A 20,322-nucleotide genomic window follows, 5' to 3' on the forward strand; every position below is an offset into this window, starting at 1 on the left:
AGAAGAAGAAGAAGAAGAAGAAGAAGAAGAAGAAGAAGAAGAAGAAGAAGGAAGAAGAAGAGGAAGAAAAAGAAGGCGACAATGACGAAAAAGAAGTCCAGCCATCATGAGGCTCTAAAAGGTGGCCCAAAGTACTACTGTTGCATCTTTGGATTCAGGATTTATCATAATAAATTATTTACAGAGCATTCATGAATCACAGACACTCATTTTAAATGCATATCTGAGTAATTTTTAGTAGATTAATAGAGTTGTACTACTGTGACCACTAACTAGCCAGTTTTAGAACAACTTCTTCAGCCCAAACTCTCATACTTAATTACTGTCACTCTCCATTTCTTCTATCAGCATCAAAAATATTATGTTTCAAAAATCATATGAGAAGATTTAAAACTCCAAGTAAAGTACTGCCATGTATAGTTTGAAGCCTTAGTGTTGCATATTAAAAGGAAGAATGTAATAATAACCAGGAAAGTAAATTCTGGAGTCAGATGAGACTGATTTGAAACACATCCACATTTAAAGGATTTAAGAGTGGAAGGGAGCTATCACCTTGCTAATGAGGGTCATAGATGGTACCTCTATGACAAAGAACAGATTAATAAAAGAAAAAATTGTAGCAAATTTTGTCTAGCCATAGTTTTATGTGACAAAGAGACTTCAGTATAAAGACATTACTACATGGGAAAACACATGTTTCAAACATAGGTTCTGTGAAACAGGAACAATGGTAACACAAAAGAGGCATGATCAACATTCCTGGAAAAACTAACAGAGTAAAGGCGGGCAAAAAGAACATACTTATTTAATTAAAGATTTCTGTGATCAGGGAGACTTCAGAAATAGAGATTTAGACCATGGAGAAGTTTATTTTAAATCTTAGGTTCACTGAGGAAATGTGAAGTCACATAGAAATGTAATTGGCCAAAAATATGAACTAATTGCAACAAATAATGAAAACCTCAGGTCAGTTTTGTTGGCTTCTATTTGACTACTGTATATCATTTCTTTACAGCATGGACTTGTAGTTCTTATGAAATGAAAATCTCATAGCCTTTTTTCAGAGGAGGTAGGCCACAGGTTGTTTTCCGGAGAAAGGAATTCTGCATTCTATGATTTACTTTGAGGGAATAAAGGATAGCTAGAGGGGGTTAGATGTCAGAACTTCTTGCTTTTGAAGACTTTCAATGTCCTTGAGCTGAAGGTATCTAGTGTGACAAAGTGACACTCTTTGGGATTCCATATTTTGAACCCTAAATAAACCTGATACTTCCCATGATACTTCCCTGATACTTCCAGATATGCCAACTTCTCATTTAAAAATATTTAGTTTTAAATATATATTTTTCTTTTTACAATTAAACTCTTTAAAATCTGTTGTGGCATGACATGTTACCTGGGAGAAGAGATTACCTTTGTCTAGTACCCATGGCAATAAAACAAGCAATCCAATGCATGGACACCAGGCCTCTGCTAATGGTAAAGGAGCTATTAACACAGTAGATGGCAAAAGCTAAGAGTGACAAGTCCCTAACCTGGTATTCTAGTCATTACTCTCTCCTACCTCCTCTGTATTTAAAAGTCATCTTGAGAGATACTAGATAGCATATAGGAAACAGAATGGTAACTGAATGTGATATAGGTGCCATGAGGTCTTTATTCATGATGAGATGGAGGGTTGTTTTAGAATCATATGTGTTCCTGTAAGTATTCCCTCAACCATGTTCATGTAAGTAATAAACTCCCTGATGGACTCTTTACCTTGGTCTGTTGTAGGTGCTGTGTCTAAGACTAATAGGCTTTTGTTTGTATCTCCCCAGGAAAAGTTAAATCACATCATACAGTAGGTTGCAAGCTTAGCTTGGCATGAGTAAGTTCCTAAATAAATTCCAATCACCCAAAACCAGCCCAAAGCAAAACAAAAGGAGGAGTGGAGCTATCAAAATATTTTCGAGTCCAGGATCAGATTTCATGTAAATTATTGCTAGTTCTATAATTCAAGGCTTTAGTTTGTCTTAGGGTTGTTATTTGTTTGCATGTTAGGTGAATATCATTGTAAAGAGATGTCTGAGACCATTAATTTCAAAAGATATAACAATTATTTTGGCTCACCATCGTGGAAGATACGATAGACTGTCCCCACACTTTTGGATTTATGATGAAGCACATAATATGTTAAGTGTATATGAGGGAGCAAAATCACTTATGTCATGATACAAGCATTAAAGAGGAAGAGGAAAAATCTGGGGTCTCAGATTAGAAGTTGTCTCCCCAATGACCTAATGACCTACATTGTTGTTAACATTGTCATCTTGACAGGCTCAAAAATCACCTAGTTGACAAGACTGAAGGTACATCTGTAAGTGATTATTTGGACTGTGGACATGCTTCTTGAAGGATTGTGTTGATTCAGTTAATAGGAATGGGAAATCACATCCTAGAAGTGAATGGCACTATTGCCTAGGCTGGGGTTCTGGACTGCATGAAAAGGAGAGATCTGAGTACCATCATTCATTTCTCTATTCTTCCTGACTGTGGACACAATATGGCCAGCTGCTTCAAGCTCCTACTCTTATGAGTTCTCTGCCATCATGAATTCTATTAGATCACAAACCCTCTAGGTGCCTCTCTCTTTTCTATAAATCAGGCTATGCCCCCTGCATACTCACTTCTTATTCCCTTATAGTTTGTTTCCTCTCACCTAAAGCTGTGAGCAAGCCTAGCTCTCTTCTGTTTGCATCTGTAAGATGTATTTGTGGTCCATGATCTTGGCATGGAGACCAAGCCAGACTAAATTGTGTTGTATGGAACTTCTGTCACTCTCTGGAAACTTAGAAATAAGAGCCAGAAAGCTCTTTTACTCTCTGTTTTCTGAAGAGAAGACTGTTAGGCTCTCTTTCCTAATGATGCTTATTTTGAAGAGTAACTTCATGTTGTCTCCTTTCCCAACCAACCTGCTGGTCTGACCTGCATTTCTTTTCTGAGACATTGTACTCTGCAACCACAAGGTAGAACAAACTCCTTTTTGCCTAAGGTGATTTGGCGATATTAATAAATAAATAAAAGTAAAAGAAACTAAACCTACCATTCTGTACCCCCTCTTAAAGTTTCTACTCCTTTCCAAAAGTGTCACACTATGGTTGTAGCATCTACAGGGGCCTTTGGAGAACAGTCAGGATCCCAACTTGGTTTCATTTTTCCTTTGAGACTTTTTGTTGACTACGTCACATTCCCTTACAAAGAAATTAGACTCTGGTTGAGAGGGATTAATCTTTATATTTACATAAGAAACACTTGGTAATTTACTAACTAAATATGTTAATAAGGCCTTGACCTTTTAAACTAGGGTAATTAGCTAATCTTGTTAAAGTAGATAGACAGACGTCAGCAGGCTTGGAGGCCTTTGCTGATTGAGGTCCCCATTCCATCATATTCTATTTTATAACCCATCTTCCATTTTCCTTTAAACACCAGAAAGAAAGAAAGAAAGAAAGAAAGAAAGAAAGAAAGAAAGAAAGAATTACAATTCATTCTCCTTAAGATTTAAAATTCCCCATGAAAATGTGGGTGATCAGAGTTATGTTGATGCTCATTAAGAGAAGGATAGATCCTTCTAGTCAAAAGAGTGGATTCTGTGGTTGGGTCAAATGAATATTCTAACTCGCCCATATTACATACATATATCTTAGAGTTACTCTAGCTAGACCTGTCAATCACCTGACCAGGTTTCTTTTTCAATGAGAAAAGAAATGATCTACCTTAAAAGCATATTTGTATTTGGAGCATTGTTAGTGCTTGGTGTGCTGTGCCTTCACGGCCTGGGTAGCCAAGACTGGCAGAGGGGCGGGGTGTGCAGGGATTGAGACAAGGAGGCTTCTTTTTAGGTGGAAGAACGGCAACCTTTATTTTGCCCAGCAACCTTTTGTACCTCTACTGCTTCTGCAGAGACCAACCGGGAAGAAAGAATACAAACATCCTTGTCAATTACAGACCACAAGGAAGTTCCACTGTCAGTCAGGGGGAGTGAGGGCAGCTGGATCACAACATTGGTGGATGGCAATTATCATGGATTTAACAATGAAAAATAGTTCCTCTGCTCTAGAACTAGGAAAAAAGTATCAGGCCAAGTGAAGCTGATTCTGGTATAAAGTCTGAAGGCAAAGAAAATAAAAGGCATCATAAACTTTTCTTCTCTGTCTTTCATTCTAGCTTCAGAGCATCTTCCCAAAAAGAACACGTTTCAAAATAATTAGTAGTAGTGCTTTGTCTTAGTTGTAATGTTAGAAATAAACATATTTAATCCTGATGGAGTGCTATAAGCAGAGCTGAAGCTCATGATAGGGATATCGGTAGGCACTGGAGCAATGTTTGAGTTTGCAGAAATGCAAGATCAGAGGGATAATATTGACATTTAAAGGACATAGGTTTAGAATTTGTTTTAAAGCTAAGAGCAGAGGAATGATTACATAGATTTATGGATCTGGAGCCAAAGATAAGGATAGAGATAATATTATATGTAATATAATGTGGATATGAGTAGATCTGAGATTAAACTGAAAATTAAGTGGAAGATTAGGTTTAGTGGAGAAATAAGGTTCACAAATGCCCTTATCTCCTCTATGTAGAGTTGCATGGATCTCTTCTTCCGTCGCAATTCATTGCTTTAATTTTTCTTTATTTTTTTTTTTTTTTACTTTTTGGTGTGTGCATATACCATATGTGAGTATATGTGTGTGTTTGTGTGTACATGCATACGTGCATGTGAATGTGTGCTACAGAGTGTGTGTTGAGGTCATAGGACAGACTTAGATGTTGTCCTCATCTTCTATCTTATTTGAGACAGGGTCTCTGTTTTTGTTCTTTGCTGATGTTTATGTCAAGTAAACTGACACAAGAGCACCAGAATTACAACACATGGGCTCTGGGGATTGGAACTCAGATTTTCAAGTTTATAATGCAAGCACTATATTCTTTGACCTTTGTTTTTTTTTCCCTTTATAATAAACCAGTAAACAAGAGTGGTTTGTTTCATTAAGATTTTGTAAGCTATCCTAGAATAGCTTAGAAGCTAGAATAGCTTAAAAACTGAGAAGGGGACTATGAGAATCTCCCATTAATAACAAATTCTGACAAAAATATAGATATCTTAGATACTCAATATTTTAAACGGCTATTGAATTGTGAAAGAGACAGTTTGGACAACATCCTGATCCTGGAGAATTGGTGATATCTCTATTTAATGTTAGAAACATATATAAAACATAATTGATTTGGAGGATGTCACAAAGCTAGGAGACCACTGCCAATTAGATTTCATTCTGCCCTACTCCTTTCCACATGAAAGTTCTTCTTTGAAAGTTAATTAACCCCTATTGGTTCGCCTTCTGGATGATGGATCCTTTTCTCAGAACTGGCCAGTGACTGAATTAGTACTCAATATTTTTTTCTAGGACCAATCAATACCTAGCAAGGAGAATTTCCAGTCCCAAGTGGGCTTTCAAATTCTTTTTTTTCTTAAAATATTTTTATTTATTTTTATTGCTTTATAAATAATACCATTCGTAATTTCCACTTCCTCCCCTCCTCCCATTTCCCTCCTTCTTCCCCATTCACCCTCCTTCCTTCCCCTTCCAGTCCTAAGGAGTGGGAAATCCAAGGCCATCCCCCCTCCATCCAGGCTTAGGAAGGTATGCATCCAAACAGACTAGGTTCCCAAAAGGCCAGTACCTGCAGTAGAGACAAATCCCAGTGCCATTATCATTGGCTTCTCAGTCTGTCCCAATTGTCAGCCACATTCAGAGGGTCCAGTTTGATCCTATGATCATTCAATCCCAGTCCAGCTGGCTTTGGTGAGCTCCCATTAGCTCAGGCACACTGTCTCAGTGGGTGGACCAACCCTTCATGGTCCTGACTTCCTTGCTCATACTCTCCCTCCTTGTGCTCTTCAAATTCTAAGTGCAGGTATCATATTACAAAACTTAGAGCACATTTTGAAGATTGAATCTTTGTCCTTTCAAATTGCCTTCACATTAACATTAGTTTCTTCGTTTCCACAAAGCTGATTTTATACTCAACTGTAAGACACTCCCTCGGTGTTGGCTAAGATTTAGATTTGCTTGATATGGAAGCTCCACACATTTGTTGCCAGAGTCCTGTGTTGTAAAACAAATCTTTGTAGTGGCGCTTTTGGAAGGGCTGGGGAGAGATGCTGGTGATTGAAACTGGGTTCTCCTGCGGGTTATGCAAATACTCTACTAATGAGTTCGAGACTGACCTGTTTGGAAAATTTTAATTTTAGAGTCTTGCTGAGTTGCCATGCTGATTTGAAATCTGCTATGGGCCTCAGGTTGGCCTTGAATCCCTCTGCCACCAGGCAGAGTTTATGAATGTTCTTCTATCCAATACTTATTCTTTTTGCCATGGATACTGCACTACTCTGCCAGCATTTTCCTTTAAGGTTGAAGACTCTATTCTCTAAGTGCCGAAAGGCTTGGAACTAATTGCTTAGTTCTCAGGGAGTTGCAAATGGAGAGAGTAGCCTAGGAAAATGGCACACACCTCTCCTGAGGGCAGTGTAAATAGCAAGGCCTACTCCTCTCACTTCTGAACTCAAAGAAGCCCATGATAATTCTAAGCTTCATCCATCACATCTTTATCATTGTATCTGCTATTTTGTTTGATGAGTACCTGCAGAATTAGTCAGTAAATAATACGTGTGAGTTTATCTTTGTGAATTTGTTTTGAAGAATTCAATTTAATTTTCAAGGAAAATTAGATGATTTATTGTACCTTCTTCTTTTAAAGGTACAAGAGGGAATAAATCTTTATTGTAAGTGTGGTACAGTGTCCTACTTTTTTTGTCCTCCTTGGCATATGGATCCCAAGATTATATGTTAACACATCCTTCAGATATCATCATTATAGAATTTATATCAAAGGGAACATAGCCAATGCTTTTCTAGAGTTATGGGTTTTGTGCCATAATATTTGAGAATTGCTTTGTTATAATCTACTTCTATAGGTTTGTATAAACAGCTCTTTCCAACATATTCAGCTTTCTAAATAATTTTTAACATATGTGTAGGAAAAATATGTAAGGAGAAATGGGCCTCAGTTGTAAAAGCTGCACTAGGTTAAATGGGAGCCAAGAAGGTGTGGGTACAAGAAGCCTACTGCTACTTGATGGTAAGTGATATCTTTCTTTGTCTCTTCCTGTAAGAGTAGTTCATGTGGACTCCAGCATTCTGCCTGTCTTTTCTTTCCCTAGTAGTAGAGATTCGATTATTGGGATATGAAAAAGAACAAACCTGGAACTAGATGCTCAGTGGTTATCACTTGCTGAACAAGTCTGATGATGTGAGTAAAAAGCCAGAAGTGATGGTCCATGTGGTAGTCTAAATCCCCGTACTCTCAGAGGGAGTGCTATTAGGAGGTGTACCTTTGTTGGAGTAGTTGTGGCCTTGTTGAAGGAAATGTGTAGCTACAGGGGTGGGCTTTGAGATTTTCTATGCTCAGGATAATGCCCAGTGTCTCAGTCAACTTTCTGTTGTTGCCTGCAAGCCAAGATTTAGCCAGCACCATGTCTACCCACTGCCGTGCTCCCCACCAATGTTAATGGACTGAATCTCTGCAACTGTCACTAAACCATCCCAATTAAATGTTTCTCTTATAAGAGTTGTGGTCATGGTTGGTGTCACTTCACAGCAATAGAAGCACCAAGTAAGACAGTACACATGTGTAATCATAATGGGGGATAGAAAGTTGAGCTTGGGGAATCAACCAGAATATTGGAAGTTTGCAAACCAACCAACCTGAAGTAGACAGTACAGAGACAGAAATAAGAGTCTGCCTCACAACAAGGTAAAAGGAAAGAACCAATTCCTGAAATTGGGATAGTTCACCTATAATTGCGTGCCATAATATACACTGATGCATACACACCTAGCCTTTCTCTATTGTTTTCTATGTTAGGCATAAGCAATCCCTGGCTCTAGTAGTTCAAGGTATTTCAGAGGTGTGCCATGGTGGTGCACACTTGTAATCATAGCATTCAGGAAACTGAGGAAGAGGATTGTGCCAGCTTGGGATAGACCCACATTGTCAATTTACCAAGACATTAAAATAAGTAATTAATTTTGGCTATGCATAGCAGTGTCTCTGCTGATTCAGGTAGCTGTTCAATTGTTAAACCAACCCATTCATGTTTACAGAAGAATGAAGCATCAACGCCTCCTTCTCTTAGAACTGAATTCATACCAGCATCCTTTTACTTCTCCCATAACCTATAAATTATATAAGTTGAAAGAAAAAAGACCAATGTAGTTCGTCAGGTCTGGTTTCAGGTATAAGAAACAGAGTTGCATTTTATGTTGAATCTGATAATTTTAGAGGTGTCTGCCTAAGCCATCTGAGCTGAGAGGCAAAGTTAAAGTGACAGTGCCATACTTTATGATGGCATAATGAAGAATGGTGAGTTCTTACTACTCCTTTAGCCCTGGAAAGACACCATTTAGCAACTGATTTGTTAGTGTATCTGTTGAAAGTACAGTAGCTTCTCCATGTTGAAGATAAAACCATCAATACGATAGATGGTCCATGCTGAGGAGTGGTTGTGCAAGCCTTTAATCCCAGCACTTGGGACACAGAACCTGGCAGATCTCTATGAGTTTGAGGCCAACCTGATCTATAGAACAAGTTTTAGGACATCCAGGGCAACAATATATCAAAAAACAAACAAACAAAAAGATAAATGCTCCTGTCTGTCCTTGGTGAGCATTGTGTCTGGTAAGATGATGACAGTGATGACATCTCTCAAGGAGAGAAGCAAGCCCTTTCTCCTCCACTCTACCCCGCTGTCATACTCAGGAAAGGAAGATGGCATAGTTTCTCAATGTACATGCACTCTTATAAGGAACATGTTGTTACTGTTGATGCTATTCTTGTCAGCTACTTCTCTGAACTGTCCTCCTCCTCATGTTCTTTAGTACACAGTCAGAGAAAGTGATATTTTCTGATGGTGTTTGCCTTTATAACTTAAAAGAATCAATTTGGACAAGAGAGGGAGGGGGAGGGAGGATGGGGAGGGAAATGGGAGGAGGGGAGGAGGTGGAAATTTTTAATAAAAAAGTAAATAAATCAAAAAAGAATCAATTTGCTTTTAAATTCCATTTTTAGGGTTTAAAACGGTTTTTCAATTTAAATATATTTCCATCATGGTCTTCCTCTTTCCCAAGTCCTTTTAAATCTTCACTCCTCCCTATTCACCCAACTTTTTTAAATGCTGGGGTAGATTTTTATACTGAATTGATGCACAAGGAAAAAAGACACAGGACATACTAGGCCACATTTAATAAATTTAATAAATTAAGAGGAAGTCTCACAAAACTCAGAAGGGAACATACAGGAATCAGGAATAAGACAACACTTTTCAACCATTCACAAAAAGTACCATTTGACAAAGCAGAAAAATTATAGGAAATAATATAAGGCAGTCTGTTGCACGTGTCTTAAACAGTATACATATATAATAGTACATCAAAATGATTTGACAGTAAATTCACCACATTTACCTTTGTCACATGGTCTGTTTTAAAACATTTATAAAACTTTGTAGCTTTAACATTGAACTGTAGGATTTATTTCCAAATGAATATATATGTTTCATACCAAACCTCACAGAACTTACGAAAAGCACACAAGTTGAGGATAATTGCCGTGTTGGGTACTATTAAGTACTACTACTTGATGACTAAGAATTATTAACAAATGTGCTATAAGCTATTATCATTCAACTTATTGCTAGTGCTTTTGGAACTCTGTGGTCTATACTTTATTTCTCTGTAAAACATGTGCTATGAGCTTGCCCTGATAGGTAAGAAAGAAATCAGATGTTTCCAGTTTTCTCTAATACAATACTTCAGATCTGAATGTCTTTTATGGATTGCTGAAGGAGTTTTCTCCAGCGCTTTCTGTATCAGCTTGTCTGCCGTACATTGATACGAATCGGTGGATTTATGCAACATACATGGCGTACATGCACAGCACCATCTATATGTGCAGAACTCATGCTCAATGCATGCTGTGTTTCTTCAGACTTTTTGTTTGTTTGTTTCACTAAGAAGTAGATCATCTCATTCAATTTCAGGTAATTGTTTCAACATGCAGTTCAACTGACCTAACAGGCAGGTAGACTTTACTTTCGTGTCATGTTTGGGCATGCTCAAGCAATTGACTGGTGTCTGGCAGTGTTGTGAATCAAATAGAGACTGTTTGAGTTTCCTCAAATACAGCCGCTCTCCCACTGCTACAGTGGCAGACCGTTGAATTTATCTATGCTGTATGTTGAGAACACACTTTAGGAATTTTGGAAGTTCAGATTCTGCCTTCAGCAATTACAAGATCATAAGAGGCACACTCTAAGGTGTGCAAGAGTAACTGTCGGGCATAAGATATAGCATCATGAATTCTTCAGAAATTTATCCACAGTTGTGCGAAATGGACACACATGAAAACACAGTTACTGGAAACATGTATACTCTGCACACAGCATAGACTTAATGATCTGATTGAGCAATACTTGAAAACTTGACGTGGTTTTCAATTTCATTAAAATGATACTTAATTCTTAGAGAACAACAGGCCCACGAATGAAACAATGGCCAACACTTATTGGAATCCAACACTATATTTGAACAAAGATTTAAAGTTTGAGTACATAATTGCAGTACAATGGAGAGCTTGCCATGTTCACAAATTAGCTGCAGCCTTTTCCTGCACTAGAGAGTTTGGAAGGATCTGAAAATGAGATAAATTTTGTTTAAAATCCAAATGGAAACTCTGTATTTCTATTCTTCCCAGAGTTCAATAAAAGAGTCTTTTGAAATTACATTTTTTTTTCACATTCTAAGGGCCTAATTCAGTAGTCCTTAATCAAATAAAACTTCCAAGGTCATAGTTATGTACCCTTCTCACATTAGTTTTACTTAAAAATGGACTGCTAGATTGGGTCCTATAGAGAGAGGTACCATAATTAAGAAAATATTTTAATAAGGCTCAAAATGCAAATTTCACTTTGTGTGTAGCACACGAATTACCAGAATTCTGAGATCAAAAATCCAATTGATGTTGAATCCTGGATTGGGAATTAACTCTGGGTTCTTATTTCCCAGTTTAGTTGTAGAATTAGGTATTTACTAAGGACCAGAATGAAAACACTAATTCCAGTTTGTTTATCATAAAAATCAGAATTTGAACATTGTCCTTAAGAAGTGAAAAGCTGTTTGGTGTATATATCTCTTTAGCATCCTTCCACTTCTGTAGTCCTGGTTAACCAGCTGCTATGTTAAAATACCACTATGTTTGGGGACAGACATTGTAGCAAGAAACTGACACGACATTTTGACAATGTCAAATTTTACCCCAATGTGTAACAACAAAGTTAAATTCTGACTCTGACTCACTGATGGATATTTTTCACAATGGGCAGAACCTATCTTACTGTGTTTATGTGTGTAGATGAGCAGAGCAGGAATTTAAAGCACATATTTACTGTTAACCTGGAAAAGATGCCACGGAATCTGTCAATTTAGGTGTGGTTTGAAATATCACCACAGTGATGTGTATCATTCTGGTCTCCTGCAAACGCCACCTGAGAAGAACGTTAACATTTCCACATTCGCAAAAGAAAGAGATAGGAAGGAAGAAAACAAAGGAGGAACAAGGAAGGGAGGTTGAAGGAGGGAAGGTGAGAGAAACACACACACTATTATTCACCAAGGAATCAAAATAACTTAGTCTCCATCTATCATAAACAGTAAATATAGAACCCCAAATCTCACTGTTAACGCATGATTGCAAAGTACAGGTTTGCAAAGCTATTTATAAAAACACTGGTTGTCACACAGCAGTATTTACATTAGTTTGATCCATAGGAGAACCAAGGGGGAAAACTTTCCTACAAGAGCACTGCTGTAAGGAAAGCTGTGCTGCTCTTGCTTACACACTACTAATCCTCTCACTGACCACATTGGAGGGATTGACGGGCAGCTCTAAGTTCTCCACCTGCATCTCTATGCCTGGCTCAGTGTCATTAGCTTTCCTAGCCACACGTTCATTGGTATGTCGATAAATGTTAACATTGAGCTCCCTCCCAGACAAAGCAGTGGCAGCAACCCTAGGAATCTGTCTAACAGGAGGCTTTTTGTCTGGCTTATAATCGCAGCGCAAATATTTAGAGAAAGCCCTTCGATACACTTTGTTGAAAAGAGTGTACACCAGAGGATTGATGCCTGAACACACATAGCCAATCCAAACAAACACATTGAGAAGCTTCTCCATCAGCTTTTGGTTACAGGCCTTCCCACAAAGAACAGACAGGATATTAGTGATGAAAAACGGGCACCACATGATCAGAAAGACAAAGAATACAATGCCAAGGACTTTGGAAGCTTTCTTTTCATTGTTGATAGCTTGCATGGTGCCTCTGGGACGCTTTACTTTCTTCTTTTGACGTGGCTTCTGATCTGGATTGGCGTTCTCAGCGTTCTCTTCATCAGCAGCATTCTTCTTGCAGAAGCACTTCAGAAAATTCAGACTGATTTCAGGCATGTCCTCCTCGGTGTGACCTCGAAGTAGCATCAGAGTTTGACGGCGTAGAACGTAGATCGTTAAGAAGTAGGTGATCACCATAATCGTCAACGGGATGAAGAATGCCACGAAGGACCCGATGAGAACGAAATTCGGGTCGTTGAGCACGCACGTGGTGTTATTCATGAACACTTTGCTTTCGTCCCTCAGTCCAATCACAGGGATAGGAACTGAAACGCCTAGAGGAACAAAAAGGTGACAAGACGTTATACCACATGCAATGACTGAGGTTTGGCCAGTAGCACAGTCATACATTAGCATTTCACCAAAAGGCATTTAGACTTGATATTTGTTGAAAGCTATTCATGGCATACCGGGAGTTCATAGAACGTATTGGTGCAATAGAAAATGACAGGTTTCTGTGAATTGTTGTTACAGCATAGACTGTCTACCTTTGAGCCAAGCTATTGGAGATATGGTTATGTGTAGGAGTAGATGGAGTACATTTAGTTCTATTTGCAGTGCTTAGAACTTCACTGGCTCATGGAAAGTGCTCAATAAATATTTGCTAAGCTAAGGAGCAGCTTCACATTTGTCCTCAGTAATATCATTAAGTTCAGTCATTCATTTATTAGTATGATGTTACTTAAGTGCAATAGCAATAATACATACACCATCTATAATAGTCTGCGAGGGTTGACTGGTTTGTGTTTCACATTATGCAAAAACTAACCTATGAACAGAAGCAACTGATTTTTTTCTTTTTGGCAAGGTCGTGTGTGTGTGTGTGTGTGTGTGTGTGTGTGTGTGTGTGTGTGTGTATTTGTGTGTTTGAGCATCAGAATGAGGTTTCAAGGTCAGGAAACAGAGTGAGGATATGTCTTCAAGGTATTACAGAGGCTAAGCTTGGGGATGGCAGGAAGTAAGGAGAAGGGAATAGTGGAGGGAAGATGAAAGGGAGGGAGGGAGGGGGAGAGGAAAATATAGAGAGAGACCGAAATAGAGACAGAGAGACAGATTCTTTATTCATATGGCTATTGACAAGTCATCCAGGAAAATAAACTGGATTCCCAATAGGAAATATTAGTAGAAAGGAATGGGGCACACAGTGATCTTATGATGAAACCTTCTGGGAACTCTCAGAACTTTATGGTAGACCATAAAGGTATTTCCCCCTCAAAACATATGGAACTTTTTTTTCCTAAGGGACTTTTCATATTTACCTATCCTCTCTGCATTCTCAAGAAGTTAAATCCTTGGCAAAGTCAGATTATGTCCATGAAAGTCTATCAGAGGCTAGTGGGCTGCTGGATGTTCCCATAGCAAAATGGGGGAGAAAGTAGAAGTGCACCCTCAGAGATAGTAGCTAACCAGTCATCACATAAGAACTATGAAAAACTTGATACCTTATGGTCGTACTAGTTGACATTAGTACTCCTTGTCAGCTGCAATGTATTAGACTGAATGTTCAAAGAAGAAAAAAGTAGATAATATTGACTCGTATTTACTTCCTGGGAAAATAAAAAAAAAGGGGAGTTGTTTGCAGCCAAGCACTGGGATGAGCTCCTGGTGCTTAACTAAGGGAGAGAGGAGGGATTATATGAGCAAAAGAAATCAAGATCATGATTGGGAAAACCACAGATACAGCTGCCTCAAGCAAGTGGGAGCTCACAAACTCTGAACTGAGAGCAGGGGATCCTGCATGGGACCAAACTAAGCCCTCTGAATATGGGGTAACAGTTATGTGACTTGTTCTGTTGAGGGGGGAGGCTGGAAGTGTGACCAGGAGTTATCCTGGGTGCATGAACTGTTTTTTTTTTTTTTGAGCCCATTCCCTATAGTGGGATACCTTGATCAGCCTTGATACATGGGAGAGGTGCTTGGTCCTTCCTCAAGTTAGTAAGCCAGACCTTGTTGACTCTCCAAGGGAGGCCTTACACCCTCTGAGGAGTGGATGGGGTTGGGATGGAGGGATGGGGAATGGGAGAAGGGGAGGGAAGGGGAACTGGGTCTAGTATTTAAAAACATGAGTATTTGGGAAATGATTATTAAGTATTTTCGTCAGACATTGAATTTCTGGTATGTGTGAGGAGTCTCTAGCTAAAGAAATAAGTGACAGTGCGAGAAACAGCAACCAAGGGAGCAAGATTCCTGGACCCTATAGGAAGAGCATTGGAGGGCACAAGTAAAGCAGTCCCTCTCCAGTCCCTGCCTGCTTGGCTGCTTTGGGAACGAGACCCTGATTCTGGAGATTCCTCAAAGAAATTTGTCATCCTTCTATAGGTATGGCTACAAAGGGAGATGTTTCTGTACTTGAACGTCCAACTTGCCGCTGAAGATGTTCCTGTAATCTTTGAGACCTTCTGAGAGACAACTGCAGTCCCTAGGGAAGGTGTCTTATAATGGCTGCAAGATCCATGCACATTAACATCATTCAGAGCCCAGCTCTGGAGTACTATGAACTTACTTCTGTTAATAATTTGATCTCACATCCCTAAGGGATCTGAGGAAAGCCTTTTTAAGAGGCAATAAGGTTGCGGGTGGCGAGGACCACTATTATATATTTGAGTATAGGAGGCCAAATATTCCCTCCCCTGTGTGTGTGTGTGTGTGTATGTGTGTGTGTGTGTGTGTGTGTGTGCTTACACTCATGAGCATGTGTGTGAGTTTTCCATATAATGTCTATAGAGTTATAGAGTTAAGATGGCAATTTCCAGGAGTTGATTTATCCCTTCCAGAACTGAACTTGGGTTGTCAGACTTAGAGAGAGGGGTGTTTACCTCCTGAGTCATCTCACCAGCTCCTGTGAGGACAATTTTACACCTGGAATTCTTTTGTATAGTTTTACGTACACTAAGGAAAGAGAAAATCGGATAGCTCTTTTCTATTTCATCCATTCTCTGTGTCACATGCTGAGCCATGTGTATTATGGATAACAGAGATGAAAAATGTTTTATCTTAATTTGGTTAAAACCCTCTGCAACAGATAGAATTTTGTTGAGTAGTTTAACCTCTTTACTGAATCTGTACAATCATAAATTTTGTTTCTGGAAGCCATGAATGCAGTCAACAAACAAGAAGACATTAGCTTTTAAAAACACCATATCTATATTATCAATAATGATAACAACAATAATAGTAATAATATATATCATGAATTGACTATTTTCTTTGATACTTTAGTAACTTAAAATGTAGTATCAGCAGTTCTCAAAGTGTGCTTCAAGGACCCAGAGGCTCTGAGACTCTTATAAATCTTTTGTTGGTATAGTTTTCCTTTTCTAACTTTTATCATATTTTAGGAGTTTCATGGACATGAGCTTATGTAACTCAGTCTGGCCTTGAACTTCTGATTTTCCTATCTCTACCTTCTGAGTGCTCAGATTACAGGCTTCCCTTTTCATCTGTTTGTCTTAGAAACATCATAGTTAATTGAATGCATGGATGTATTTAGAAAATTAGTTTTTATTGTATCAATAGAAATTTAACAATTCAAACCTGCAAAACAATGCTTTTATTTTTGAAAAAAAATTAAATTGTATTGATTTTCATAAAAATGTGTAACATGTTAATATTAAACAGGCTTAGTTTATTGTCATTATTTAAAGGAAAATGATTCATCATGGTCCTTTTAAATTTTTCATGCCCACCATCACAAACATTAACATTTATACTATTGAGACAAAATATAATCATATAATTAAAAGTCCTTGGGAGTTCACAAGTATTTTGAAAAGTATCAAGGGTCCTTAAACCAAAGAGTCTGAGAACACCTGTTTTGTGTTCATAGGTAAAATATTTAGCAGCTACGTAAAGTCTTCCTTATCATTTTCAATTCAAGTAATAGCAATTAATGTGTTATTATACTATTAAGCATAAATAACAATACTACTAACAATAACATACTTAAATGAATTAACTTATTTTTATAAAAATTTGGAAATTCACTTATTTGATCAAGCTAACTTCAGAAAATTTAAATTAAGCAAATATGTGCTCTTTGATACTTTTGCATCCTTGATCAGATCAAGTAAGAAGGGTAGAAATGAACTGCTTTTGACATCATATACCAACAATAATTTCAATGACAAAAGCTACATTTTAGTCAGTGTTTCCTATATGTGATTATATGATTCAATTATTGAAATTTTTCCATATTCTTTATATTATTTAATTAAATAGACAATAAAATACATAAATAATTATGAAGGGAAGTAATTTAATATTTCTGAAGTTAACTTTTTGAAAGTTTGTCTCATCTTAACTTATTAGAAACAGTGATAACAAGTAATATTTGAGTAATGCTATAAATTGCAGGTATTATTTCAGCTAATAAATAGTCAGATATAATGCATGCATTATTTCATCAATTTTTACAAACTTTAAAAAATAATCTTAAAGGTAATTAATTATTAATACTGTTTAAGTATAAGATGAATCTTTAAAAAGCATATAAAATTTAACTTAACAGTATAGAAACAATGGATTCTATAACATGTATTTTAAGTTCTTTGAAAATATTATACATCACTACTATGTATATTTTGTTAGAAATATGATATATTACTATAACTTAAATATTAATATTATTTAAAGATAAAATGGATCTTCAATAAGTATGTAAAATTTACCAACATTATGATTATAGAAATACTTATTACTGCTGCCATTACTTACTTACTACTACCTTACAGACTTTCACTCATAAATTGTTAGTTCTGAATATTTACCGACTCACATACTATATTTGCGTGCATTATCCCACTCTAATTTAATAAAGCCTCATTTATTAAAAGTATTTTACTGCAAAATATAAACCTGAGAATTACTGACTCTTACACTTGTTTTTCATTACAAATTCTGCCTACATGCATTATTTTATTCTAGTTTCATAGGATATTCATTTAATGAGATTATTTTATTCCAAAAAAATAAATTTAGACTAGTTTATGTATAAATGAATTTATATTAGTTTATAAAATCTTGAATTCAAGCAACACAGATTAATTATTTTCAAACCATCAGATATTATTTGCCAGTGACACTAAGGTAGAAATTTATTTTTTAAATTGTTTTTTGAATTTATGATGTACTTTCTATGTGATTGTATATTATAATCATTACTGACTAGACAGCAGTTCTCAAATTGCCTTCATACTTAGTAAACCTGATTTGAAAAGCATCTGTAGACACTAGCAGCAGTGTTTGCAAAATGATTATTGTACAGCAGCACAGCAATACAATGAAAAACAAAAAAACTATATCCTACAATAGTCACAAAGAGTTCTAGAGTTGGAAACACTTTCTTTGCCTTTGAAACTAAGGTCATTGTTGTTTAGAGAGAATGCAGTCATAACGGAATAATAAATACATTGTCAAGATATAGGTAACAAGTGACTGGTGAATGGTGACATGAAAAGGACAAACAGATAAATCTCCTAGGATAGCCTCTCCAACAAAATGAAAAGATAGATTAGAAAAAATTGCTGTGGGTCTTTGGATATGACTCTGATATATCTATTTTCAAGTGTTATTTAATGTGGAGAGGGGATTTTTCAAGGACATCTAGGTGGATCAAGCTGACATGACTAATCCCTTGTCTCCTAGTGTGAGTCCCTTGACCATAGTTAATAGTTAATAGCGTATGATGAAAGACTGTTATTAGGAACTAGAGGAGAAGTAAATCTGGGAGAAGTGGAGGCCACTGGGAGGAGAGGAAGGAGCGGAAACTGTGGTCAGTACATAACATATGAGAGGAGAAAAATAAAAAGCAAGAAAAGAAGAACGTAGAAAAACAGGATTGCTTCAATTTCCAGATGAGAAAATGTTACTAATATTTGGAGAAGGGGCGTTCTGTACGCTTGAGGACTAATTCAGTTATGGTGTTGGTGGTGGGAAAACTTTAAGGAACCTACACTCAACCTGTACCTCAAGGACTTTTTGCTTTGAGCCAAGAAAGAACACGGGCATATATGTATGTGTCTATGAATAGGTACACATGTATGCGTATTTATTTATAGGATAGTGACTGTTCGCATAGTGCTAAGAATTCCTTATATCATATTGAGGAAATGTGATCTAAAGGAAGACAGTAAGACAGAAATCATGAGGAGACTGAGCTTGCAAGAGGAAGGCCAGGGGACCAGAAAAGTACACTTGGCCAGAAATGTCTGGGGAAGTGAGGGAGGGAGGTTCTGGTTCATGACTGGTAGCATGGGGAGAAGAAATTTTCAGGAGCACTCTTAAATGACCACATTATTATCATAAACTAATGTAGCTGGGGGAAAGTTACTATTTATGGATGAAAAGAAGCTTAGACATTGAAGCTAACTGTGGTGGGGTTAAGGGAACTCTAAAATACAGAAAAAGAATGGTTACAAATGAGAAGTAAAGGTCCTTAAGGAGACAAAGTAAGATACAATCAGAAAAGAATGACAAAATGACAGAGAGATATTTTTTTCCTATAGGATCTGTTGAAAGCATAAATTTGTAACAGTAATTGTCAGGGTCTACACAGAATGTCAGAAAGTGACAGAAATGAAAAATAAGTGACAAATTAACCGAATTATTGACTGGATTCACAAAGTGATTGATGTTCGGGTGGAAGCTTCATCCCAACCCCTGGCATCCATATACCCAAAGAGTCTGGAATGTTCAGGAGGAAGCTCAGCTCCAAGTCCCTTCCCAAAACTCTCTCCAAACCCTTCTGCATCTCAGAAAACCCACCAAATGGTGACCTCTCTTCCAGAGATGCTCAAGACCACTCCCACAGGGTATTTAAACTTCTTCCCAGAAAACAGACATGTGGTTTTCCAGTCTTCCCTTCCTGTCTTCTTTCTGGGGGCCTGGAAAATCATCGGAAAATGCTGTATTCATTAAACCTGGGCCTTTTCTAATTTGGTATGACTTGGGTTGTTGTGTTGGTGGAGAGGATTTTCAGAGTACAGAAACTTTTCTGTTGACATAGATACTTCTCGATTCCATGCAGCAACAAGAAATCAAATGAGTTTTTCTTAGAAATAAGAGAGCTGAGCACTCATAAGCTATCAAAGAAAATACTCTGCAAAACAGGTGTGAAGATTTTGGAAAAAAGAGACCCTGGGAAAAGCTGCACATTTAGGTTCCAAGAGGAAAATAAAGCCTCAGAAAGAAGGTGGTCTCTAATATATACATGGAAGAGAGATGATGATTATATACACAAAAATGGAAATCTAAAGGTTAAGAGAAATGGGGTGGGGGATTAAAGGTCAGGAATGAATTGCTGAGATCTTTAGAAGTTCTATTGGCAGTACAAAGTGACCTTGTCTCTTGAAAAGTGGGACTAGAGAAGTGGTTCTCAACCTGGGTAATGACCCTGCTGGGATAATCTTTTTGCATTATGTGTGAAGATGTGTCTCCATCTTTCCTCACCTGTCTAAGAAATTGTCTAATTGGTGTATAAGGAGTTGAAGGGTCAATAGCTAGGTAGGAGAGGTTAGGGGGTACTTCTGGGGAGAGATAGGAACTCTGGAAAGAATCTGGATGAAGGATTCAACATGGAGGAATTTAGGGCTTGACTAAGAAAAGCGAGTCTCAAAGTAGGTAAATGGGGCACTGAGCTGAACAGAGAATTCTCAACAGAAGAAGTTCAAATGGTCAAAAGACACTTAAGGTCATGCTCAATCTCCTTAGCGATCAGGGAAATGCAAATCAAGACAACTTTAAGATACCATCTCACACCTGTCAGAATGGCTAAAA

The 20,322-nt window shown here is 37.5% G+C and overlaps 1 protein-coding gene across 1 annotated transcript in view; it reads right to left on the reverse strand.

Moving 5' to 3' along the window:
- Positions 1-9,342: 9,342 nt before the first annotated feature.
- The window catches only part of Htr2c (5-hydroxytryptamine receptor 2C), a 249,439-nt gene continuing 238,459 nt past the window's right edge, over positions 9,343-20,322 (reverse strand). The window contains exon 6 of the mRNA XM_005368510.2: positions 9,343-12,824. Within this exon, the coding sequence (XP_005368567.1) occupies positions 11,995-12,824 (830 nt within the window). The 3' untranslated portion in view covers positions 9,343-11,994. The remainder of the gene's footprint in view (positions 12,825-20,322) is intronic.

Source organism: Microtus ochrogaster, unplaced genomic scaffold (assembly GCF_000317375.1).
Source record: "Microtus ochrogaster isolate Prairie Vole_2 unplaced genomic scaffold, MicOch1.0 UNK34, whole genome shotgun sequence".
Lineage (NCBI taxonomy): Eukaryota > Metazoa > Chordata > Mammalia > Rodentia > Cricetidae > Microtus > Microtus ochrogaster.